This window comes from Oncorhynchus keta, chromosome 30 (assembly GCF_023373465.1).
Source record: "Oncorhynchus keta strain PuntledgeMale-10-30-2019 chromosome 30, Oket_V2, whole genome shotgun sequence".
Lineage (NCBI taxonomy): Eukaryota > Metazoa > Chordata > Actinopteri > Salmoniformes > Salmonidae > Oncorhynchus > Oncorhynchus keta.
The window spans coordinates 39,290,846-39,318,569 of NC_068450.1; the positions used below are offsets into that span (position 1 = coordinate 39,290,846).

Genomic DNA, 27,724 nt, shown 5'->3' on the forward strand with positions numbered 1-27,724 from the left:
TTTGAATCCCTGGCGGCGTAGTGTGTTACTGATGGTACGCTTTGTTACTTTGGTCCCAGCTCTCTGCAGGTCATTCACTAGGTCCGTGTGGTTCTGGGATTTTTGCTCACCGTTCTTGTGATCATTTTGACCCCACAGGGTGAGATCTTGCGTGGAGCCCCAGATCGAGGGAGATTATCAGTGGTCTTGTATGTCTTCCATTTCCTAATAATTGCTCCCACAGTTGATTTCTTCAAACCAAGCTGCTTACCTATTGCAGATTCAGTCTTCCCAGCCTGGTGCAGGTTTCTGGTGTCCTTTGACAGCTCTTTGGTCTTGGCCATAGTGGAGTTTGGAGTATGACTGTTTGAGGTTGTGGACAGGTGTCTTTTATAATGATAACAAGTTCAAACAGGTGCCATTAATACAGGTAACGAGTGGAGGACAGAGGAGCCTCTTAAAGAAGAAGTTACAGGTCTGTGAGAGCCAGAAATCTTCCTTGTTTGTAGGTGACCAAATACTTATTTTCCACCATAATTTGCAAATTCATTAAAAATCCTACAATGTGATTTTCTGAATTTTTTTCCCTCATTTCGTCTGCCATAGTTGGAGAGTACCTATGATGAAAATTACAGGCCTCTCTCATCTTTTTAAGTGGGAGAACTTGCACAATTGGTGGCTGAATAAATACTTGTTTGCCCCACTGTAGCTCTGGGGGTGTTAAGGAAGGCGAGAAGGAAGAGCAGTATACATAACTAATATACTGTGGCTCATTAAGTACACTTCACTGTAACTCTGTAGTCTACAAAGTTTGAGAAAATAGATGGAGATTTTGTTGGTGTATTTTTTCAGAGCACTTAGCCATCAAACTGTTGCTTTAAATTATCTAGATGTAATTCTCTTTTCTACACCTTCCCAGACCCAAATGAGCATTTCTTGACAGAATTATCAAACCGTCTTCACTTCTTGTTACATTTGTTAGATTAACACATCGGCCACTTGGATTTTATTGAATTTGGCATTAGTAGGACACACACTTATCGTTGGTTAGAAGGTATTAGCTGTGACTTTGTGATCAGTCTGGGAGGAAGTGGCCTTCTGGATGCTGATGAATCAATCCCGGTGATGAAATAAAAGCTATTGATCTAGCGCAAAGCTCATCTCTCAAACGTGCCTGGCCATTAATTACAATAGGATCCCTCTGAATGATTGCCAAGGCTTGGTTATTGACCCTCTCACTCAACCCCCGCCTTCTCCTCCCTCCCTATACCCTACTGGCCTTTGTCCATAAAATGGCAGACAAAGACAGACAGGAAGAGGGTCTTGGGAATAATGTGTGATATCAGATGGCAGTCACGCTGCATAGGCACACAGCACTTGGGGACAATGTGTGAAGGGTTTACACTCTGGCTCTGTGTGTGAAACCAAGGAGGAAATGCAAAGAGGCTTGGTTCCAAAGGAACACCTCTGCCAAAGTAGTCCCAGCACCTGATAAAACATTGTTTATTACTAATATGTGAATTATAAAAAGGTCACTGAAGTAAATTTTAGTGTTACAAGTTTTCCTTGTAACCAACCAGCCTCAGAATAGAAGCCAGACACATCCGCCACAACAAAACACCTCCGCCACACTGACCATCAACAAGGGGGCCCCTCAGGGGTGTGTGCTCAGTCCCCTCCTGTACTCCCTGTATGGCTGCACACGGCTCCAACACCTTCATCAAGTTTGTTGACGACACAACGGTGGCAAGACTGATCACCAACGACGAGGCAGCGTATAAGGAGAAGGTCAGAGATCTGGCAGTGTGGTGTCGGGACAACAACATCTCCCTCAACATAAGCAAAACAAAGGAGCTGATCATGGACAACAGGAAACGGAGCAGGCCCCCATCCACATTGATGGGGCTGTAGTGGAGCGGGTCGAGAGCTTCAAGTTCCTAGGTGTCCACATCACTAAGGAATTAACATAGTCCACACACATTTGTGAAGAGGGCACATCAGCACCCCTTCCCCCTCAGGAGGCTGAACAGATTTGGCATGGGCACTCAGATCCTCAAAAAGTTCTACAGCTGCCCCACAAGGCATTACAGAGGGTAACGAGTACGGCCCAGAACATCACTGGGGCTGAACCCCCTGCCATTCAGGACCTCTACACAAAAAAATTATCAAAGACTCCAGCCACCCAAGCCATAGTCTGTTATCTCTGCTACAGCACATCAAGCGGTATTAGTGCACCAAGTCTGGAACCAACAGGACCCTGAATAGCTACTACCCCCAAGCCGTAAGACTGCTAAGAAAATACTTCTAAATAGCTAATCAAATGGCTACCCAGACTACCTGCATTTACCCTTTTCTTGCACAATGTCTCTTGCACTGACTCTATGCACACATAATGGACTCTACCCACCCACGCACTCACACATACTTACACTGACATCCCGACACACACTACATATGCACACGTGCATACTGACGCTATTTAGTCCTTGTGTCACTATTTTCTCTTAACTCCACATTGTTGGAAAATGACCCATAGGTAAGTATTTCACTGTTCGTCTACACCTGTTGTTTACAAAGCATGTGACCAATACATGTTGATTTGGTTGTAGCAGGTGTTATGTGTTATCTGCTATCTTTAACTTTTACTCCATTCAGATGAATGAAGATTCATCAGATTTCCAATGCTATGGGAAAAAATATTTCCAAAAACATTGAACCAGAAACGTGTCTACATTCACCACGATATGGTTCCCTCCGTCTCTCAGAAAGGGTTTCACCCAACAAAGTCTATGAATGCTAATTTCCATTGAGATGTTATTAAGAAAATGATGGAAAGGCACTGAGGTTAGGCACACTGAAAGCTGAGCTCTGCCTTTGGTGACGAATGCTCCGGGAAGTGTTTATAGTAAAGCTTCAGCGTCAGCAGTAGTGCCCTGGCTAAGGACAGCCCCGGCCGGCAGCAGAGCTTGTGGGTTCCACCGTGGTGACTCACAGGGTAGTCATGCATGTTTGCACTCTGAAGGCCCCAATGCTGTCAGAGGGCCCCGGGAGAAAGGCCGCCAAGCTTGACACACTCAAAAATAGCACCCCGTGGGCGTGTGGTGCTGCTAAATTTACTCTGCATCAAGTGCGAGGGAGCCAGTTCGCTTTGTGGCAACTTGTGCCATGGAATGACTTAACTGACTCAGATTGACTTTCACCCCAGTGTGGGACTTGACACAAGAATGATGAAAAATGTGGAAGCTTGTAGGGGCGATGATGACAAATAATCTCTTAGAGTGGGATCCTTGAAATAGAAAAATATTAAGACCCTTAAATTAGTTTGGTATTTATATTTTAGTCACTCTTATCCAGAGCAATTGAGGTTAAGTGCATTGCTCAAGGGCACATCGACAGATTTTTCACCTAGTCAGGTCGAGGATAAGAACCAGAGACCTTTCGGTTACTGGCCCAACACTCTTAACAGCTAGGCATTTCATCTGATTGAAAAAAAAGGAAGGTTTTTAAGGGTCTCTTGTTACAATCTGAGAACTGGAAATGCGGAGCGAAGAGGTTTCCTTATTTGGATCAGGCTGGAAAATACAAAGTAAACATTAGCTTCATGTTGGCCGTCTCCTGAATTCAGTTTTAGCTCTGTCTTCGGTGTCAGGGATCTAAAGTGAAACCCGAAGAAAAAAATACATTTGCAAATGTCCAGGAGCCTTGAGAACATGGGGCTCAAATTCAAGCTCTAAAAGGTAACAGAAATGGACAAATCACTAACTCACTGTTAATTCAGTGTAACAAAAATTAACATTCCAGACGCAAATTGTGAAAAAGCATGTTAAATAAAATGAGACATCTGGAAAGGTTGTTCTGTTCATGCAAACTGTTGAACCATAGTGACAGGGAATCCTACAGGTTGGGCCCAGCAAGATCCTAGTCAGCTAAATCACAAAATGCCACTTGGTTTTTCGACAAAAATACCCCCTTCTCAATGTTTACCACACAACCTAGTTATATTACACATATTACCTGACTGAATAACTGTGCTTGTTTTACTCAAGGTCAAGAGTTTCCTGCTCCTGCTAAACTGAAACATAGTATTTCAGACTAACTGCCCACTCAAAGTTAAACCCTATTATTCCACTGCATTTCCTGTTGCCGGTCTGCCATTTCAGGCCCACCAACTTTAGAAGTGATGAGCTTATCCCCTGGGGGTCAGAAAACTTCCAGAGTGATAAATTCAATGACAAAAAGAGGCAGCCAAATGGGGTCTGTATCTGCCCCATCTTTGCCTTTAGTGCAGGAACCTGCCATAAAAGCTCAGCATTGATAGCTGGTTTATTATCTTTGAACAGGTGGCCTTGGGTAGTCATAATGGTGGCTTTCATTTCTCGGACACACACTGTGGCCTCAATATGGAGACCATTTAGGAGTTGGGAACATTCTGATCTTGCAACTTTTTAAACAAAGGAATGAAGCTATTACTAAGTTTGGTGGTGACCTCTTGGCTGGAATGAAGTTTCTTAAAGGAAAATACCACTCAAACTCTTTTGGTATTTGTTTCATTAGTCCACTATTGATACAGTCTCAAAATGTTTTGCATGTCAACAATCAAGTTGATATAGAACATTGAAATACAGAAGGAATTATGCGTTTTGCACTTTCTATATTTTGAAAGTTCTATATCTTGAAAACGTCATTGCTGATATACGTACGACTCACTAAGTTTTCTTTTTTTTTTTTTACCAGAATTCCAAATGAGTAAATATCAACTTGCTGTTGACCAAAGTATTCCAAGTTTTGCAAAGAAAAGCACCACTTGCTTGAAGTAAATCATCAACCAAAGTTTGTTCTCAGTTTCAGAAATGTACTCTATGGTGTATGCAAGAACCAGACTTGGACCCATTCACTGCTTATGAAACATCAATACCCTGAAAGCATTCAAACCAGCACAAATCACTCCCAAGGGTCAATGTAATGAGGATAATCAAGACAACATTTTTTTCTTTCATTATTAATATATTTTCTGCATTAAAGTTAACATAGCTTTTTCTTTTGTGCCACCCTTTAATTTTTCAGTAAGTATTGATATTTTGTTATATTCAGACATGAGTACATTTAAGACTGTCTTTTGCAATAAATATCATAAAATAGAGCTTCACGTAATAAATATTTTTACAAAAAAAAAAAAAACGTTTTAACAGACATTTTCTTAAAAAAAAATAGCCAGAATTTACTCTTATGGGTTTGAGCATACAGTTTACAAAATGAAAACAAACAAAAAAACAGGGAAGAATGCCACAGAATGTGTGTGAATGATGAGAGGGGGAGAGACAAACATATCCAACAGAATACTATGAGATGCATGTGCTTTCCATAATGCAACTCGAGCACAGAAACCCAGATAACCATGGTCTTAGTGTGGTAGCAACTGGGAATTCACACAATCCTCGTTAGCTATGAACACGTGGTAACAGCTACATATTGCCTGGCTAGATAGTCCTTCACAGATTTGGTAAGAGGCTGCTCTCACTTGAAGCTTAAAGCACCAGGGAAACTGCCTAGCTAACAAAATATTCTTAATGAGTAGCTGAAGAGAGACAGAAACAGTTCAGACAAAACACTGGTCTGTAAAAATATGGCCCTGTCAGAAAAAAAAGGAAGGAAATATAAAAAAATAATTGAGTGGTTTTCATATTCCGTGCTTTACTCCTAGCAGGATTCCCCGTTGGAGAAAGGGAGGCAGATGGGGAGGTGCTTCAAATGTTTGATTAACATCAATAGTGAATATTATTATCATCGTCAGAACCGCACGGGGATCGACTGCCCCTCTTCCTACACACACACACGGGATCAGGAAGGCTTTTCCAGGACCTGCGGGGACCAGCTCTCCATTTTGCAATAGACAGTGTTGGAGTTCTTGCAGCGGCAACCGGGCCTGTTGACTTGGTCGTAGCAGCCCTGGCACGCCTTCAGGCACCCCTTGACGGGCGGGTAGCACAGCAAACAGGGGAACAGTACCGACAGTAATCCCATGCAGAGGAAGCGTGAGCAGCAGTGGGAGCGCGACAGCGAGCAGGGGTGGTCAGCGCACGAGTCTCCCTCGTCGTCATTGGAACAGTGGTAGAAGATGCCCTTGACCAGGCACATGCACGTGCCATGCTCCAGGGCGCTCTCCGCCGAGCACAGGCACTGGCCGTTGCAGGCCAGGCATGAGGGCAGGGTCCTTGGGGTTGTGCAGTCCCCGCACTTGCACTTCCCACAGCGCTCGCAGATGAACTGGTGGCCAGACGCCACGTCCCCTTTCCCTGAGGGCTTGAGCGGTGCCTCCAGTGGCGGCGGCGGGTGAGAGCCATGCTGGGGGGCTAGCAGCGCCTTGGGCTGAGCCCGAACAGGCTGAGTCCTCTCGGCTCTGTGGTGGTGCTGGTGGAGGGCCACCATCCCCGGTCTAGAGGGAGGCGAGCGGGCCAGGAGTCCCTGCTCAGAGGATGCACTGCTGTTGCTCCCGGAGCTGGCCGCGCTGCCTGTACTGGTAGAGCGATTAAGGCCCGGGGCCCTGGTGCTACACTGCTGGCCTCCGGCTACTACCACCACGCCACTGTGGTGGCCATGCCCTACCGGCCTGTGCTCATAGTTGTTGTTCACATTGACGAGGATCACCTCGTGAGTCCTCTCCTGCTGCTTGTCGGGCCTGGGTGCCATGCGGGGCGCAGGGGGCCTCCGGACCACCGACGGCCCCTCTGTGTACTCGTTGCTGGAACGAATGGCCTTGATTTGGTCCAGGGAGAGGATGGCGGCATGATGGAGCTCCCGCTCGTAATCTGACCTCTGCCGGCCCTCCAGGGAAGGCTGCTGGATCACCACTAATGAACCGCCAGGGCCATGTTGACTTTGGAGCGCCATCTGGGGTGATCACCACTTCCGACATTCACCGTGGACTTGGCATGCATCAGAAAACCTGCAAGGGGGCAGCAAGGGAGACACAAAGAAGAGCCATCAGTAAAGACAAGGATGCCGTTTGTAAATGTGATCTAGGATGGTGAAGGTTTTGAATATTGTTCCCATAGCATTTTAGATTCAACTCATGATGGGAAAGGCTAAAGAGCTGACAAAGTAAAACCATCAACAGATCCCTGGATGGTCTCTATATAGTTCAAATACTTTTCAGCAATGATCATCTGTTATAATACGTCTATTGAGGTGATTATTATTGTATGCTTTTTTGTGGTTTAGGCTGTTTAGTGCTTTTAAAAATATCTATATTTTTTAACACTTCACAGCAGGCCTACCTTCAACAATGTTAAGAGCATGTTCACTTAGCCCAACTATTTTATTTGATCAACATTCCCTTTACAATGGCACATTTTAATGCTCTGGGCGAAGCAAGCCGTGGAAAAGTATACTATTAACTCGTTTTGTAGCTTCCTCAATAAGCATACATCCAAACTTCAGTACAAATACTTCCCGGTCTAATTTACATATGTATGACTAGTTAACATTATAAAGCGCCACGGCGACGGAACGAGGCCACGATTCAAGAGGACAAAATGAGCCGCCTCACTTATTATTCTATTACTAAACGGAAGACGGTTTGAAGGAAATGTGAAGACAATAGGGTAAAAAAATAATTTAAAAATACTAGGGTCGCGACAAAATGCCACAACGTCAGTGTCGACTTTATGTCCATGTAATTTCAAGCAAATGTTTAAGTTATTGTGCTTCTCAATAACTTCAAAAGCACATTTTTACAATCGAATTAAAACCTAATACCGTTACTCGTAGGCCTATTGGATACCAACAGCTTCTGGAATTAGCCGAGGTATCAGGCCTAGCTATAAACGCGTATCCGTCGAAACCGGAGTGCAAATGGGACTGATCAGTAAACACATATTGGCAAGGTGTAATCAGCATGAAGACGATACAATTTACAGACAGGAATTCTCTACGTGAAGACAGCTTGCTTATGATCAGGGCTCTAATTTATTGACACTGCTTCATGAAAATTAACAGTAGCTCGCACGGAGCACAATAACTAGGTTTAGCCATTATTTGAATGGGTGGTATAATTACTATATATGTATATATATTTTTAAAGGGACACAAATACGCCGTTTTTAGCCATATCATACTTTAAACATGTCAATGCCATCGGGTTAAGTTGACCAAGCAACCGCCCATGTGATAAGAGATGAATCGAAATAAGGGGGGAAACCTTATGAATGAAAACAACTCGGCTATCGTGGGGGAGGGGTGATTGCGCGTGAGATCCTCGACTCTGACAACCCTACTATGACCGTTTTGATTCCTTTCGAAAGTCGAATGACCGGTGTTAAATAGACACACCGAGTAGAGGGCACACGCGTGTGAAGAATGTTAAGCCAACTCTACAGATTCGAGCACCAGATGAGTGTTCCCAAGGACACCCATCGACAAAAAGCCTATTCCATGCAACTACAGTGGCAACAATGTTCCCAAAGCCGGAGTTCTGAACACTATGCGCATAGCCTACTTGCATCAGAGGGTTTGACGTATCCAGTCTACATTTAAGTAACAAAGAATCGATGACCAAACCCGACATTTCAAATGTGTTTCACGCATTGAGGGGGAGATACGCACCCATCTGCAACCATCCATAACGTCGATTCCATCAACCAATATGCCAAAACTCCATCCAAGTAAATTGTCCAAGCGTATTTTAATTAGCTCTTAACATTCGTAACGATTGCGTTATATCCCGTTACGATGTTGTAGTTTATCTTCTTTCGTTATTCCTTCTTAAAATCTGGTGCATTACACACTGTGTTCCAGAAATTGTAAATCCACGCTTCTTGATACACCCAATAAAGGTTGCGCACTTGAAGCCGATCTAGTCAGACAACCCAGTTTAGTCCTGGAGCGGAGTAACAATTGTAGGAATAATCTTCTTTAGGATTCTTAAAAAGCACACTTTAATTCATTTACAATATGAAAACAAATCATTATATATCCAATGGCTTCCGTCTTCGAATTCTAATGAGTCAATTTTTGTAAAATAATGTTTTTGTTATGCGGAATGCTCAAAAGCAAGCGCTAATCGAGGACGTGCTCTCTTCAACACTGCATGCCTGTCTAACTCTGAATGAATGAGAACGTAGAGCTCAGTGTTTGCTCGACAAGCCAACTCCCATTGGCCATTCACTCCACTGAAAAAGGATACATCGCATCCGCTCTTAATTCATTGGGCAGATGTGGAAGGCCGGGCGATAGAGATGTGTGCAGCAGTTAAGGTGGAGCTGTTTGAAATAGCAGAGAAAGCTCATTTTGTTCTTCTGCTTACAAACTATGGAACAGTGACAACAGAAGTATCAATCTTTATAGCGTTGTTTTATTTAATTCCACGGCATTCCACGGCGTCTCACCATTCCAATTACGCATAGCATAGTTAGAAATCAAACTCAAGACAGAAAATAATTTTAGAATGTATTTTTAAATTGTTTATTTATACTTTATTTAACTAGGCAAGTCAGTTAAGAACAAATTATTATTTACAATGACGACCTACTGGAATACTGTTGGCCTAAGACCTAAATCCGTAATAAAATTGGGTATATAGAAAATGAAATGACAACTCCTTCATTACTCCGTTGTATTATAACTCCAGTGAATAGTGGGCCTAAACATAACTTCGGAGCCACCTTAAGAAAAAGGCACCCCGCAAGCTAGGGGAAAGATTCCCCCACCCGCCACATCCCCCCCTCTGTTCTTGACTGTCTGGTTTGATTGGTGTCGCGGATGCGCTACATCCGGATCCATGAGAAAAGGAAGTTCAATACAAAGTCAATTTATCCTCTTCAAATGGAAAAATCAATAGATGAATGACCTCAATACCATCTCGGGTCAGACAATTCCACAAGACTTCTACATTAACGGACTGATAAATGCATCTGTAGGCCCATGTCTCTGATGTTTGGCTGGATAGACTATGTTAAAAAAAAGTAGTTTGGAGCTTCATGCTTGATGATAAAGCAACTCCTGCTGGATTCGCAAACGACAGATGGGAACGTCTTCATTGTGGTCGGAAGTGCGGAAAGCGGTTGGACATTTTAGGATTACAGTAATTAACAGATTTTCCATGGATGCAATGATTAATATACCATCCGTGCTTCCTTTTCTCCCCCTGGATATATCCAATACGCAAATGCAAACCAAATGTAAAGCACATTATTAAAGTTGAATGCAAACGTTTTCCTTAAACTTTTCCACCCAGTGAAATAATCAAAGGGGCAGATCGAAATGTAATGGGGGAGGGCTGGGGAGGGTCGTGTGTTAATAGAAAATTAACGAATTACCCTCCCGTCTGTTGTCTATATCTCTATAGCAGACGCAGTAGGCATCTGACAGACAGTTGAAGTCAGAGGTTTACATACACATTAGCCAAATACATTTAAACTCAGTTTTTCAAAATTCCTGACATTTAATCCTAGTAAAACATTCCCTGTTTTAGGTCAGTTAGGATCACCACTTCATTTTAAGAATGGGAAATGTCAGAATAATAGTAGAGAGAATAATTTATTTCAGCTTTAATTTATTTCATCACATTCCCAGTGGGTCAGAAGTTTACATACACTCAATTAGTATTTGGTAACATGCCTTTAAATTGTTTAACTTGGGTCAAACGTTTTGAGTAGCCTTCCACAAACTTCCCACAATAATTTGGGTGAATTTTGGCCCATTGCTCCTGACAGAGCTGGTGTAACTGAATCAGGTTTGTAGGCCTTATTGCTTGCACATGCTTTTTCAGTTCTGGCCACAAACATTATATGGGATTGTGGTCAGGGCTTTGTGATGGCCACTCCAATACCTTGACTTTGTTGTCCTTAAGCCATTTTGCCACAACTTTTGACGTATGATTGGGGTCATTGTCCATTTGGAAGACCCATTTGACACCAAGCTTTAACTTCCTGCCTGCCTGATGTCTTGAGATGTTGCGTCAATATATCCACGTAATTTTCCGTCCTCATGATGCCATCTATTTTGTGAAGTGCACCAGCCCCTCCTGCAGCAAAGCACACCCACAACACGATTCTGCCACCCCCGTGCTTCACGGTTGGGATGGTGTTCTTCGGCTTGCAAGCCTCCCCCTTTTCCTCCAAACATAACAATGGTCATTATGGCCAAACAGTTATTTTTTGTTTCATCAGACCAGAGGAGATTTCTCCAAAAAGTACGATCTTTGTCCCCGTGTGCAGTTGCAAACCGTAGTCTGGCTTTTTTTATGGCGGTTTTGGAGCAGTGTCCTCTTCCTTGCTGAGCGGCATTTCAGTTTATGTTGATATAGGACTCGTTTTACTGTGGATATAGATACTTTTGTACCTGTTTCCACCAGCATCTTCACAAGGTCCTTTGCTGTTGTTCTGGGATTGACTTGCACTTTTCGCACCAAAGTAAGTTAATCTCTAGGAGACAGAACGCGTCTCCTTCCTGAGCGGTATGATGGCTGTGTGGTCCCATGATGTTTATACTTGCGCACTATTGTTTGTACAGATGAACGTGGTACCTTCAGGCATTTGGAAATTGCTCCCAAGGATGAACCAGACTCGTGGAGGTCTACAATTTTTTTCCCGAGGTCATGGCTGATTTATTTTGTATTTCCCATGATGTCAAGCAAAGAGGCCTTGAGTTTGAAGGTAGGCCTTGAAATACATCCACAGGTACACATCCAATTGACTCAAATTATGTCAATTAGCCTGTCAGAAGCTTCTGAAGACATGACATAATTTTCTGGAATTTTCCAAGCTGTATAAAGGCAGTCAATTTAGTGTATGTAAACTTCTGACCCACTGGAATTGTGATACAGTGAATTATAAGTGAAATAATCTGTAAACAATTGTTGGAAAAATTACTTGTGTCATGCACAAAGTAGATGTCCTAACCGACTTGTCAAAACTATAGTTTGTTAACAAGAAATTTATGGAGTGGTTGAGAAACGAGTTTTAATGACTCAAACCTAAGTGTATATAAACTTCCGACTTCAACTGTAAATAAATGCATGTCAATGTTGTAGCATACCACCAGCATATCTCTATCTCCCTCAGGTTAGGCCTAAGCTTCTCTTCCTTTATATATATATATATATATATATATATTAAAATATTAATTTCATACAAAGTTGAGCCATGAGGTGGACAATTATTAGCAAAGTAGCCTAACACCCCCAAAAAAAAAAAAATAATAACATGTTGGCTATAAAGTTCTTCATATGCTGCACATTGAAACACAAGGAAAAGTGTTTTTGGAATTTGTTTTAAGGCTGTTTTTAAGGACATGTTAATGTGGCTCATTTGACCAATATCCCTCGTTTATTGATGGCGCTGACTGTGCCAGATTGGATCTTAATGCAGATGGATGTCCATTACATTTCTCAAAGGTCCGGTTGATTAAAATCCTCCCTGTCACGTTGTCCGGCGCCAAATTTTCCTAAAGGAAACTCTGAAATGGCATATTGTTTTTATGAAGATTTTAGAATACTCACATGAAAATCTGTCACCAATTGTACAGAAATCTAGCTTGTAGGTGCCCTAAAGACTCTGGTTCACCAGCAGCCCCAAGCATCTAAAGAATAAGCTACCAGCCAAACAAGCTTGTACAAATTGTACTTAAACTCCCCCCTCACACTCATCTAGAGGTTGATCATTTTTTAATCTCTATCTCTGTAATGTGTCTATATCTATGTAGTTGTATATGTATTTATGTAAAAAAAAGAATAAGGACCACAATGCAATGCCGGTCACTTAAAAAAAAGTATTTGTGTTTATATATGTATTTTTTTTAAATGACAAATAATATCAATCAACCAATCCAAACTGTGTCGTGGCCAATTGATGAATGGAAAGAGACATCTGTTACAAAACACCAAAATGTTCAATGACATTCGGACATTGTCAAGCCAAGCCTTCAATACTGGGTAAGCCTACTAGGTAGGGACAGATGTATTTTCTGTTTGTCGAGATTGACATAGTCTATTTATTGTGGTGTTGAAAACAGAAAACCATGATTTTGAAGTGCTCGTAGTCGGTATACTTTGTTTATTGGTTGGGTGTTGCATTGGCACAGAAACCTGTTGGTGAAAAATGTATTATTTTATATTATTGTAAATATGTTGAAAATCTATTTTCCCCCTAGTTGATCATTGTCTGCAGCCGGCTCTGATCGTAAAATAATGAAACAGGCAGCAGGGAGAGTGAGCTCATCTGTGGTGGTCGGCGAACCCTCAACCTTCTGGCCCGTAGCCCTGCATGGCATCAACTGTGAAATAAAAGCATGCTGAAGTGGCCCAGTCCATATCCACGTTTATAAACACAGGATTGCTACATTTGTTATTTGCGGTCGTTAACATTATTGAGTTAATTCTATGAGGTGTGAGGGTGTTCAATTTACTTCACAGTACAAGGGGAGGGTCATGTGAAAATATTTGTAACTTTGTGGAGAGGAGGAGGGAGGGGCATGTTTTGTTTAGTTTTTTTGTGACACCTTGATTTAGACCCATAATTTTTGCTTTGAAAATTGCCCAAGGAAGAGCCTTTGAAAAATGTATAAATGTTGGTTATTTTTCTGCACGGTAATCTTTTTGCGTGTGTACCCATGCTTAATATATTCAATTTGTCTTATGAGGATAACATAATAAAAAGCATTAACAAGCATATAGAGAAACAATTAATTTATTACATTGTAGCCTAATATTGCATTTCAGGGAGCACATGTTTGTAAATAACAATTTTGTTGAGAATTTTGGTTATTTTTGGTGACCAAGAATAAATGAGCACATTACAAAGTAGCATAATGGTTCAATCACATGGGCTATTCTCGCCTATTGTTTCCCCCTAATCCAGTGTTTCCCAAACTCGGTCCCAGGGACACCAAGGGCGCACATATTGGTTTTTGCCCTAGCACTACACAGCTGAATCAAATAATCAAAGCTTGATGATGAGTTGATTATTTGAATCAGCTGTGTAGTGCTATGGAACCAAAAAAACTCAAATGTGCAACCCTTGGGGTCCCCGGGACCGAGTTTGGTAAACGCTGCCGCGTATTCACTGATGTAATGTCCATTTGGAAACCCTTGCGACTTCAGTGGATAACTACATTTACAGTAACCACATGCAGTCGGTCCTGTAGGCCTACTGCTTATTCTAGCAAAGACTCCTCTCGCAGGTTTGGAATTTTTCCACGCCGACGTCAGAAGAAGCGCAGGCCGCGTTGCTGTTGATAGTTGATATACGACTGGATGAGAGAGTCTGGAACTCGAGGCTTCACGGTGTTCAGGGCGCTTTCAAAGTGTCTCCCCATGATGAGCTGTGCTTTGATGTCCTCTTGCAGGGCCAGCAGGGCAGCCTCTCTGCATACTGCCGTTATCTGCGACAGGAAACAGATACAGGGCTGTCAGACGGCCAGATTACGACTATTTAAAATCATGCTAGCATCCACAGCCACTAGGCCAGTGTTTCCCACCGCCAGTCCCCGAGTAACCCCAACAGCACACATTTTTGTTGTAGCCGGGACAAACATACCTCATTCAAATCATTTGGGGCTTAATGAGTAGCTGACAAGTTGATTCAGGTGTGCTTGTCCAAAATGAGTATTGTTGGGGATTACTTGAGGACTGGAATTAGGAAACAGCGCCCTAGGCTGTGGTGAACAGGTCAATAATGAATCTCGACAAACGAGGTTGACCAAATCATGACCATTGGAATAAAAATTGAATTTAGGTTGTGATCTAATAGTTGAATTTACACATTTGTAACAGTTTGTATTAAGCCATGTTTAATATTACACAATAGCTACAAGCTTTTTATGCTAAGCCTACGGTTATTACAGGGTTACACACACACACACACACACACACACACACACACACACACACACACACACACACACACACACACACACACACACACACACACCATCATTTTGTATTAATTCAGATTGCACATTTTATTGCAATAAATAACATTTGACTTAAGAGGGCAATTCATTCTGTTTAATTGAAAACATAAATACATATTCCCAATCCTGCACCTCCCTCCCTTGCAGTCACAGCAGTTTACATTCTTTACGTTGCTCAGGGTTTGGGTCGTTCCGTGGAGGGAACTGACGGTGCGCATATCTTGCAAATCTCAACACAGTGCTATCAGTCACTGGAAAGACGGATTGGTTTCCGTTGGAGCAGGTCGTGCCGTAGAACAGAGCGCTAGTTCTGGAAGAGAGGGTGGCATGGGTGGGGAAAAAGGTGTCTGGCGTTCATCAGCCATCTCTGGACTTTCGGAAACGACTCACTCCGACGGTGTGTACAGAATCTCCTCAAAAAGTCGCCGGGCCTTAGTCTTATCACCGTTGTTTCAATGGGAAATTATAAAACAGGTGTGGTAGGTGGGAGGGGGTCTGCTGACACCGCCACCTCCCTCCATGCCAGGGGAAACCACAGAGGGCTCAATGTGTTTGGAAAACAAGACCTATATACGGAAATCTCACTGGAGGCGAGTTAGTGCTGGGCTGGAACAAAAGCATGTGTGCACATTGGCCCTACAGGACCGGATATGCCCGTCCCGATTCTAAATTTAGGCTTATACGGTGTCCTGGTTTTCTCCACAAACCATCTGGGTCCATATTCATAAAGCCCCTCAGTGTATGCGTGGTGATTTAGGGTCAGTTCTGCCTTTTAGATCATAATTCAAATGATTATAAGGACATGGGGGGACCTGATCCTAGATCAGCACTCCTACTATGAGGTGCTTTGTAAATCCGGACGGTCCGGAACAGCAGAACTGAAACGTTGAGGGCATAATTACACCTGCAAGGGCTGCGAATGTATTCAATCTATTTCAAGTGGAGGAAACTGAACCATTTGGAAGGTGACCTCACAAATTCCCTTGGCATATTTTCCCCATTCCAAGAAGGGGACAGCACAAATGGGTACCCTACAATTAAGGATTCAAAGAACTTAAAGAGGCGAAAAAAAGTATTCCTAAAAGGAATAACCCCCTTATTGTAATGGGAAGGGCGAAGAGAAAATAAAAATTGTGGTTCCCCTTGAGCTCATCCATGGGACAGTGTCTGGCAACAAGATGACAATTGACAGACATTGCCGGGTAGAAGTCGGCGAAAGGTACAGATCTCCGTTCCTAATCTTAACCATTATGGAGAAAACCACAAAACAGATCTTAGATCAGATAAACAACAATGGAGGAGGGTTGCAACAGCCAACGAGAAGATTTATTTATATTGTAGCTGAAGTGAATTCGTAGCAAAATAGCTCCATAGCTGCTTAAAGACATGCTCCAGAACTTTGGTGACTGCTAATCATTTTTTAAACCTCCCAATTTGGACTGAATGTGTCAATGTGTAGCTCATACATGCACTATGAGTATAATTACTGTCTTACCTCAATTAGCCAAGAAACCCCCCCCAAACATTTTGGGAAGATGTGCTGCACCATTTCCCCTGCATTTTGAGTTCTAGCCATTGAGCTTCAGCGCCTCACCATTTGAGTGACAGCTAGTAAGATGCATACACAGCAGAGCGAGAGAGAGAGAGAGAGAGAGAGAGAGAGCAATGATGTTGTGCATATATCTGCGTAATTGTGACGTGGTAGGCAATTTTCGGGGCCCACTTTTGGCTCGTGAGCTCAACTTTCAGAACTACCGGCTAATAAGTATACAAAAGTACCGGAGAATCTCTTTAGCCACTTTGCCTGTGATTATATTGGGCCAGGTCGCTGGTTCGAACCTCAGAGCCGACGAGGTGAAAAATATGTTGATGTGCCCTTGAACAAAACATTTAACCCTAATTGCTACTTTTAGTCGCTCTGGATAAGAGCGTCTGCTAATTTACTAAAATATAATGTAAAAAATGTGTGTGTCTGTTTAAGAGTGAGTACTGTAAGACTATTTCTACTTTGACAGATTAGTTGTGGTACCAGCTACCACCAGGATCACATATTCGCTCAGGTATGGTAATAACCCATCAGTATCCACTTCTCAGACGACTCACTAAAGATCTGTGTGCACTGTTTGCCTGTTTTTGCTAGTTCAACTTCTACTCAACATAGTTGACGGAGCGGTCTTCTGGTCAGGCTCCGTAGACGGGCACATCGCCCACAACTCCCAAGTATACTACGAGCCAATGTCGAAAAAATCAGAGCAAGGGTTGCCTTCCAGAGAGACATCAGAGATTGTAACATTCTCTGTTTCACGGAAATATGGCTCACTCAGGATACGTTATCAGAGTTGGTATAGCCACTTGGTTTCTTCACGCATCGCGCCGAAGAAACAAACATCTCTCTGGCAAGAATCCCCCCCCAAGCAGACACCTCGAAAGCCCTGAAAGAACTTCATTGGACTCTATGTAAACTGGAAACCAAAAATCGTGAGGCCGCATATACTGTAGCTGGGGATTTTAACAAGGCGAAACGTGAAGCTATACAACTAGTTCTGACAGGCAACTAAACATAGACAAGATCCCACGAAACACAAAGGGGAAATGGCTGCCTAAATATGATCCCCAATCAGAGACAACGATAAACAGCTGTCTCTGATTGGGTACCATATCAGGCCAATATAGAAATACAAATTCACCTAGATGACCACCCAAGTCACCATCACGCCCCTACCAACACAGAGAAAAACCAGCTTACTATGGTCAGGGCATGACAGCTCCCTAAATTTTATCAGCATATCGAATGCGCGACCTGGGCTGTAAAAATTCGGAATCATTGTTACTCTAACTTTCGCGACGCATACAAAGCCCTCCCTCGCCCTCCTTTCGGCAAATCTGACCACGACTCCATTTTTTTGCTCCCAGCCTACAGACAGAAACTAAAACAGGAAAAGTCCATGCTCAGGGCTATTCACCACTGGTCTGACCAATCTGACTCCACACTTCAAGATTGCTTCGATCACGTGGACTGGGATATGTTCCGGATAGCGTTGAATAACAATATTGAAAAATACTCTGATTCGGTGAGCGAGTTTATTAGCAAGTGCATCATTGATGTTGTTGTACCCACGGCGACATTTAAAACCTTCCCCAACCAGAAACCGTGGATTGATGGTAGCATTCGTGCAAAACCGAAAGAGCGAACCACTGCTTTTAATCAGGGCAAGGCGACCGGAAACATGACAGAATACAAACAGCGTAGCTGTTCCCTCCGCAAGGCAATCAAACAAGCTAAGCGTCAGTATAGAGACAAAGTAGAGTCGCAATTCAACAGCTCAGACACGAGATGTATGTGGCAGGGTCTACAGTCAATCACGGACTACAAAAAGAAAACCAGTCCCGCCGCGGACCCCGATGTCTTGCTCCTAGACAAACTAAACAACTTCTTTGCTCGCTTTGAGGACAATACAGTGCCACCGACACGGCCCGCTACCAAAACCTGCAGACTCTCCTTCACCGCAGCCAACGTGAGTAAAACATTTAAACGTGTTAACCCTCGCAAGGCTGCCAGCCCAGACGGCATCCCTAGCCGCGTCCTCAAAGCATGCGCAGACCAGCTGGCTGGGTTGTTTACGGACATAATTAATAAATCCCTATTCCAGTCTGCTGTTCCCACATGCTTCAAGAGGGCCACCATTGTTCCTGTTCCCAAGAAAGCTAAGGTAACTGAGCTAAACGACAATCGCTCCGTAGCACTCACTTCCGTCATCATGAAGTGCTTTGAGAGACTAGTCAAGGACCATATCACCTGCACCCTACCTAGACCCACTCCAATTTGCTTACCGCCCCAATAGGTCAACAGACGACGCAATCGCAATCACACTGCACACTGCACACTGCCCTAACCCATCTGAACAAGAGGAATACCTATGTAAGAATGCTGATCATCGACTAAAGCTCAGTATTTAACACCATAGTACCCTCCAAACTCGTCATTAAGCTCGAGACCCTGGGTCTCGACCCCACCCTGTGCAACTGGGTCCTGGACTTTCTGACAGGCCGCCCCCAGGTGGTAAGGGTAGGAAACAACATCTCCACCCCGCTGATCCTCAACACTGGGGCCCCACAAGGGTGCGTTGTCAGCAGTCTCCTGTACCCTCTGTTCACCCATGACTGCGTGGCCATGCACGCCTCCAACTCAATCATCAAGTTTGCAGATGACACTACAGTGGTAGGCTTGATTACCAACAATGACGAGACGGCCTACAGGGAGGAGGTGAGGGCCCTCAGAGTGTGGTGTCAGGAAAATAACCTCACACTCAACGTCAACAAAGCAAAAGGAGATGATCGTGTGTACTTCAGGAAACAGCAGAAGGCGCACCCACCTATCCACATCGATGGAACAGTAGTGGAGAAGGTGGAAAGTTTTAAGTTCCTCTGTGTACACATCACGGACAAACTGAAATGGTCCACCCACACAGACAGCGTGGTGAAGATGGCGCAACAGCGCCTCTTCAACCTCGGGAGGCTGAAGAAATTTGGCTTGTCACCAAATACGCTCACAAACCTTTACAGATGCACAATCGAGCATCCTATCGGGCTGTATCACCGCCTGGTACGGCAACTGCTCCGCCCACAAATTCTGGCTCTCCAGAGGGTAGTTAGGTCTACACAATGCATCACCGCGGGCAAACTACCTGCCCTCCAGGACACCTACAGCACCCGATGTCACAGGAAGGCCAAAAATATAATCAAGGACAACATCCACCCGAGCCACTGCCTGTTCACCCCGCTATCATCCAGAAGGCGAGGTCAGTACAGGTGCATCAAAGCTGGGACCGAGAGACTGAAAAACAGCTTCTATCTCAAGGCCATCAGACTGTTAAACAGCCATCACTAACATCGAGTGGCTGCTGTCAACATACTGACTCAAATCTCTAGCCACTTTAATAATAAAAAATTGGATGTAATAAATGTATCACTAGGCACTTTAAACAATGCCACTTTATATAATGTTTACATACCCTACATTACTCATCTCATATGTATAAACTGTACTCTATACCATCTACTGCATCTTGCCTATGCCGTTCGGCCATCGCTCATCCATATATTTTTATATGTACATATTCTTATTCATTCCTTTAAACTTGTGTGTATAAGTTAGTTGTTGTGAAATTGTTAGACTAAATTGTTAGATATTACTGCATGGTCGGCACTATAAGCACAATCATTTCGCTACACTCGCATTAACATCTGCTAACCACGTGTATGTGACCAATACAATTTGATTTGACATATTTGATGGGGATAGGATGGTTTGGAGTCTTAAGACAGGAAGGGGAGTTTACGAGATGAGTATGTACAAGGAAGTATGCCGGTTGTGTAAGACAGGGCTAGATCACTTGGCTAAGGCAGGTGCTAGGCAGATGTCAGGAAGTGAGCGATTTCTTTGTTCAGGGCCAGCCGAACAACATGATTCAGACACTGTAAACAGCGTCCAGGACTAAATGTCTTTGAGAGTTTCCCATCATTCAAATCATTTAGCTTGTTGTCAATGGTGACGTGAAACAATGAAGGTTCGCAACACAGGCCTCAATTAAGGAGGGAGGACATTGAAATAGAGAGAGGGGGAAGAGGGGGGTGCGAGCGACTTCAACAACATGATTGAAGGAAGTTTCTACACGCACAAACACATGGACCCAAAAACACAAACTCAATTGTCTTCAATTTCTTTCTTTTTTTTTTAACTTTGTTCCCGACATAGGGGACATGTTAAGGGCCTCGTCTCAATCCCATTACTCAACAACAAATAGTTTAGGCTATTTACGCCGGTCACCCCCCACTCAGTTCGACAAACCAACAGAGCTACTAACAAGTATATACTGTAGCAATAGCAGTACACACTGACGTATTCATCTCTCTCATTTAGGAGGGGTCTCTATACGCTGCTGAGCGCGGCAGGTTTTCTCTTTTCGTGCGTGTGTGTTTACCACGCGCAATTTGAAAAGCCACAAAGGCAAACAGGGTGAGCAAAAAGCAGTTTGTTTGTAAACGTGAAGAAATTCCAGGCCCCGAGCCAACACAACCCCTTAAAGCTGGGCCCCCCCCGCCTTCAGAGAGAGGGACAAAAAAGCTGCAAACGCACAGCAATGAAATGAAGGGGGCCGTGGCAGCCCAGGCTAAATTATGGATGGTTTTTAAAAATGTATTGCAATGCAGAATGTATTTTTCATTCCCATTCATAAATTATGTCAGCGATCACTTAAATATATGGAGGGACGAAACTGATGCATTGCAGCAGCAATTCGTTGGAGATGTGGCGAGTACTTTGGATATCTGGCTGGCTGGCGGTGCAGTAACAGCCATCAAAGACCACCTAGGACCAGGTCTATTTAGTAGCATTTTCCAAAAACAGGTTATGACCACAAAAACAACAACTGTAAAGAGTATTCGATGCAGAGTGAGCCAATGCGTTAGTTTTAAATGTAGCCTATATACTGTATCTGTCCAATCACAAGTTCATGGTCCTTCTGTGGCTCAGTTGGTAGAGCATGGCGCTTGTAACGCCAGGGTAGTGGGTTCGATTCCCGGGACCACCCATACGTAGAATGTATGCACACATGACTGTAAGTCGCTTTGGATAAAAGCGTCAGCTAAATGGCATATATTATTATTATTCTTGTTCTTCTATTAGATCACAACCTAAAGATACACTTTCTGCAACGATGACGTTAATAACCCTTTGTTAATATCGCTTTCATGAAACCTGCGTTCCACACACACAACAGATATTTATTTCTGATGAAAGACCGTTCATTTGGCGTAGTCGTGGCCTCACAACAATCACCTTATGAGTGTAACGCACTCATGCACATTATACACTCTTGTACAGCCACGTTTGAATACCAACCGCAACGTACTTCTACTTAAGGGAGGCTCTGGGACTCTCCACGTCGGTCAAAGTGATGAATAAAGAAGTCATTCGAGTGGCCTGGACCCCAGTGATCTAGACAGGACACTGGAAAAGGGAAAAGACACACAACCGCCTGATGGAACTCCGACCACATCCTTGTTTCCACTCGTTCAGCTGATTTTTTTCTCCTCCTCCGCTGCTCCCAAAACCCCTCTTTGCGAATGATGCTTGTCGTGCGCGAAAATAAGGAAAATGCGATCCGAAGAAGTGATTACGCAGACGATTTACAACCTGTCATCATATTTCCCGACCGTAAGAGGCGAGAGGGGGGGGGGGGGAAGCCTTCTGGTAGACCATAATGATACGTTGCTGCAGGTTGGTAGTCACATTTAGTTCGGTTCTTTGTTGGTCATTTAATTGGAAGGGGCAGGAAAAGCAATTTGGATCTCCAGCTTATATGGCATAGGGCTAAGCATGGTCTTTTTAGCCCAGTGCAGGGAGGGCGGCCGGCCCTCAGTGCTGTTGTGAGGAGCTGTTTAACGCCATGACATCAGCTTTGGCATGCGCACGGGCATTTTTCCTTCAGGCTTGAGGCTTTTCTCATTTCCCTTGCTTGGAGTCAGACCGCCACAACACGAGCCCCAGATACTTCAGTGGCCGCTGGACATGCTCCTGCAACCGCTTCCCTCCTCCACTGGCTGTTGGCTGTGTGTGTGTTATCCCCATCCGATTCCCTCCTCCACTGGCTGTGTGTGTGTTATCCCCATCCGATTCCCTCCTCCACTGGCTGTTGGCTGTGTGTGTGTTATCCCCATCCGATTCCCTCCTCCACTGGCTGTTGGCTGTGTGTGTGTTATCCCCATCCGATTCCCTCCTCCACTGGCTGCTGGCTGTGTGTGTGTTATCCCCATCCGATTCCCTCCTCCACTGGCTGTTGGCTGTGTGTGTGTTGTCCCCATCCGATTCCCTCCTCCACTGGCTGTTGGCTGTGTGTGTGTTATCCCCATCCGATTCCCTCCTCCACTGGCTGTTGGCTGTGTGTGTGTTATCCCCATCCGATTCCCTCCTCCACTGGCTGCTGGCTGTGTGTGTGTTATCCCCATCCGATTCCCTCCTCCACTGGCTGTTGGCTGTGTGTGTGTTATCCCCATCCGATTCCCTCCTCCACTGGCTGTTGGCTGTGTGTGTGTTATCCCCATCCGATTCCCTCCTCCACTGGCTGTTGGCTGTGTGTGTGTTATCCCCATCCGATTCCCTCCTCCACTGGCTGTTGGCTGTGTGTGTGTTATCCCCATCCGATTCCCTCCTCCACTGGCTGCTGGCTGTGTGTGTGTTATCCCCATCCGATTCCCTCCTCCACTGGCTGTTGGCTGTGTGTGTGTTGTCCCCATCCGATTCCCTCCTCCACTGGCTGTTGGCTGTGTGTGTGTTATCCCCATCCGATTCCCTCCTCCACTGGCTGTTGGCTGTGTGTGTGTTATCCCCATCCGATTCCCTCCTCCACTGGCTGTTGGCTGTGTGTGTGTTATCCCCATCCGATTCCCTCCTCCACTGGCTGTTGGCTGTGTGTGTGTTATCCCCATCCGATTCCCTCCTCCACTGGCTGTTGGCTGTGTGTGTGTTATCCCCATCCGATTCCCTCCTCCACTGGCTGTTGGCTGTGTGTGTGTTATCCCCATCCGATTCCCTCCTCCACTGGCTGTTGGCTGTGTGTGTGTTATCCCCATCCGATTCCCTCCTCCACTGGCTGTTGGCTGTGTGTGTGTTATCCCCATCCGATTCCCTCCTCCACTGGCTGTTGGCTGTGTGTGTGTTATCCCCATCCGATTCCCTCCTCCACTGGCTGTTGGCTGTGTGTGTGTTATCCCCATCCGATTCCCTCCTCCACTGGCTGTTGGCTGTGTGTGTGTTGTCCCCTCCGATTCCCTCCTCCACTGGCTGTGTGTGTGTTATCCCCATCCGATTCCCTCCTCCACTGGCTGTGTGTGTGTTATCCCCATCCGATTCCCTCCTCCACTGGCTGCTGGCTGTGTGTGTGTTATCCCCATCCGATTCCCTCCTCCACTGGCTGCTGGCTGTGTGTGTGTTATCCCCATCCGATTCCCTCCTCCACTGGCTGTGTGTGTGTTATCCCCATCCGATTCCCTCCTCCACTGGCTGCTGGCTGTGTGTGTGTTATCCCCATCCGATTCCCTCCTCCACTGGCTGTTGGCTGTGTGTGTGTTATCCCCATCCGATTCCCTCCTCCACTGGCTGTTGGCTGTGTGTGTGTTATCCCCATCCGATTCCCTCCTCCACTGGCTGTTGGCTGTGTGTGTGTTATCCCCATCCGATTCCCTCCTCCACTGGCTGTTGGCTGTGTGTGTGTTATCCCCATCCGATTCCCTCCTCCACTGGCTGTTGGCTGTGTGTGTGTTATCCCCATCCGATTCCCTCCTCCACTGGCTGTTGGCTGTGTGTGTGTTGTCCCCTCCGATTCCCTCCTCCACTGGCTGTGTGTGTGTTATCCCCATCCGATTCCCTCCTCCACTGGCTGTGTGTGTGTTATCCCCATCCGATTCCCTCCTCCACTGGCTGCTGGCTGTGTGTGTGTTATCCCCATCCGATTCCCTCCTCCACTGGCTGCTGGCTGTGTGTGTGTTATCCCCATCCGATTCCCTCCTCCACTGGCTGTGTGTGTGTTATCCCCATCCGATTCCCTCCTCCACTGGCTGCTGGCTGTGTGTGTGTTATCCCCATCCGATTCCCTCCTCCACTGGCTGTTGGCTGTGTGTGTGTTATCCCCATCCGATTCCCTCCTCCACTGGCTGTTGGCTGTGTGTGTGTTATCCCCATCCGATTCCCTCCTCCACTGGCTGTTGGCTGTGTGTGTGTTATCCCCATCCGATTCCCTCCTCCACTGGCTGTTGGCTGTGTGTGTGTTATCCCCATCCGATTCCCTCCTCCACTGGCTGTTGGCTGTGTGTGTGTTATCCCCATCCGATTCCCTCCTCCACTGGCTGTTGGCTGTGTGTGTGTTATCCCCATCCGATTCCTTCCTCCACTGGCTGTTGGCTGTGTGTGTGTTATCCCCATCCGATTCCCTCCTCCACTGGCTGTTGGCTGTGTGTGTGTTATCCCCATCCGATTCCCTCCTCCACTGGCTGTTGGCTGTGTGTGTGTTATCCCCATCCGATTCCCTCCTCCACTGGCTGCTGGCTGTGTGTGTGTTATCCCCATCCGATTCCCTCCTCCACTGGCTGTTGGCTGTGTGTGTGTTATCCCCATCCGATTCCCTCCTCCACTGGCTGTTGGCTGTGTGTGTGTTATCCCCATCCGATTCCCTCCTCCACTGGCTGTTGGCTGTGTGTGTTATCCCCATCCGATTCCCTCCTCCACTGGCTGTTGGCTGTGTGTGTGTTATCCCCATCCGATTCCCTCCTCCACTGGCTGTTGGCTGTGTGTGTTATCCCCATCCGATTCCCTCCTCCACTGGCTGTTGGCTGTGTGTGTGTTGTCCCCTCCGATTCCCTCCTCCACTGGCTGTGTGTGTGTTATCCCCATCCGATTCCCTCCTCCACTGGCTGTGTGTGTGTTATCCCCATCCGATTCCCTCCTCCACTGGCTGCTGGCTGTGTGTGTGTTATCCCCATCCGATTCCCTCCTCCACTGGCTGTTGGCTGTGTGTGTGTTATCCCCATCCGATTCCCTCCTCCACTGGCTGTGTGTGTTTATCCCCATCCGATTCCCTCCTCCCCTGGCTGCTGGCTGTGTGTGTGTTATCCCCATCCGATTCCCTCCTCCACTGGCTGTTGGCTGTGTGTGTGTTATCCCCATCCGATTCCCTCCTCCACTGGCTGTTGGCTGTGTGTGTGTTATCCCCATCCGATTCCCTCCTCCACTGGCTGTTGGCTGTGTGTGTGTTATCCCCATCCGATTCCCTCCTCCACTGGCTGTTGGCTGTGTGTGTGTTATCCCCATCCGATTCCCTCCTCCACTGGCTGTTGGCTGTGTGTGTGTTATCCCCATCCGATTCCCTCCTCCACTGGCTGTTGGCTGTGTGTGTGTTGTCCCCTCCGATTCCCTCCTCCACTGGCTGTGTGTGTGTTATCCCCATCCGATTCCCTCCTCCACTGGCTGTGTGTGTGTTATCCCCATCCGATTCCCTCCTCCACTGGCTGCTGGCTGTGTGTGTGTTATCCCCATCCGATTCCCTCCTCCACTGGCTGCTGGCTGTGTGTGTGTTATCCCCATCCGATTCCCTCCTCCACTGGCTGTGTGTGTGTTATCCCCATCCGATTCCCTCCTCCACTGGCTGCTGGCTGTGTGTGTGTTATCCCCATCCGATTCCCTCCTCCACTGGCTGTTGGCTGTGTGTGTGTTATCCCCATCCGATTCCCTCCTCCACTGGCTGTTGGCTGTGTGTGTGTTATCCCCATCCGATTCCCTCCTCCACTGGCTGTTGGCTGTGTGTGTGTTATCCCCATCCGATTCCCTCCTCCACTGGCTGTTGGCTGTGTGTGTGTTATCCCCATCCGATTCCCTCCTCCACTGGCTGTTGGCTGTGTGTGTGTTATCCCCATCCGATTCCCTCCTCCACTGGCTGTTGGCTGTGTGTGTGTTATCCCCATCCGATTCCTTCCTCCACTGGCTGTTGGCTGTGTGTGTGTTATCCCCATCCGATTCCCTCCTCCACTGGCTGTTGGCTGTGTGTGTGTTATCCCCATCCGATTCCCTCCTCCACTGGCTGTTGGCTGTGTGTGTGTTATCCCCATCCGATTCCCTCCTCCACTGGCTGCTGGCTGTGTGTGTGTTATCCCCATCCGATTCCCTCCTCCACTGGCTGTTGGCTGTGTGTGTGTTATCCCCATCCGATTCCCTCCTCCACTGGCTGTTGGCTGTGTGTGTGTTATCCCCATCCGATTCCCTCCTCCACTGGCTGTTGGCTGTGTGTGTGTTATCCCCATCCGATTCCCGGCCTTGTAATGGAAGTAACACCTGCCTAACACTCAATGCACACTTACAGACATTCACACACACTTATGTACACACACACTACAGACTGTATTCATTGGGATCCTGTCGGTGTTCCTTTACATAGAAAATGTGGCCTCGCGGATTCCCATATTTGTCATGTGTCAGTTGTACGAAAAACTCTCTCAATTTCTTTTCATAACATTCAACAACATTTTTAATTTCCATTCCAGTTTCAGTAATACAAGTGTGCACAGAAATGTTTTCAGGATTAGATGAAGAAGCTAACTGGCAGCGCATACCAACAGGCTCAGGTCAAACCCACCCAGTATGCCGTCGCTTCCTACTTCAACAAAGTCGCTCAGTCCCAGTATCAAAAAGCCTTAATTAGGGGCTGGTTTAGTGGCTACCTGCAGTATATCAACGAGGCCAGGCAGCGTAGTAACTATTGAGCCGTCCCTGTGTCCTTAGGCTCTGCATTACACACACACACACACACACACACACACACACACACACACACACACACACACACACACACACACACACACACACACACACACACACACACACACACACACACACACACACACACACACACACACACACACACACACACACACACACACAGCCAGTGATGATATTGGCTCATGAAGAAGTTCTTAGGCCAACGCCAAAAATATTGACTCCCCCTTATAAGAAAAATAGTCCCCACTGCATCCGACATTCGGAGAGGAAATTAAATAATATAGAAATCAAACAGCGTCACGCTCCGACCAGAAATAAAATGTTTCATTTTCCAAGAAGGCAAAGAGGAAGTGTGCAGTGACAGCAGGCTGCCAAGAGAAACAAGGCCTGTCCACAACCCATGTGAAACCTACAGTATTAAAGATTAAAAGGCAGTGGGGGTGTTGGTTAAGTTGAGGATAGGGGGGAGGAGAGTGGTGGGGAGTGTATGTGTTGGGGGGCGGTTATAGAGTT

General features: G+C 45.7%; 2 protein-coding genes across 3 annotated transcripts in view; both read right to left on the reverse strand.

The window, feature by feature from the left end:
• Positions 1–4,306: 4,306 nt before the first annotated feature.
• On the reverse strand, positions 4,307–9,136 carry LOC118363555 (protein sprouty homolog 1-like). The gene is made up of 2 exons (XM_035744524.2): positions 8,581–9,136; positions 4,307–6,922 (listed from the first exon to the last, which is right to left on the reverse strand). Exon 2 carries the CDS (start codon positions 6,865–6,867, stop codon positions 5,818–5,820), a length of 1,050 nt encoding a protein of 349 aa, XP_035600417.1. The 5' UTR covers positions 6,868–6,922; positions 8,581–9,136; the 3' UTR covers positions 4,307–5,817.
• Positions 9,137–13,645: 4,509 nt separating this feature from the next.
• Positions 13,646–27,724, reverse strand: part of spata5 (spermatogenesis associated 5) — a 129,848-nt gene continuing 115,769 nt past the window's right edge. For both annotated transcript variants that reach the window (XM_035744525.2, XM_035744526.2), the window contains exon 17: positions 13,646–14,355. In XM_035744525.2, the coding sequence (XP_035600418.1) occupies positions 14,179–14,355 (177 nt within the window). In that variant the 3' untranslated portion in view covers positions 13,646–14,178. The remainder of the gene's footprint in view (positions 14,356–27,724) is intronic.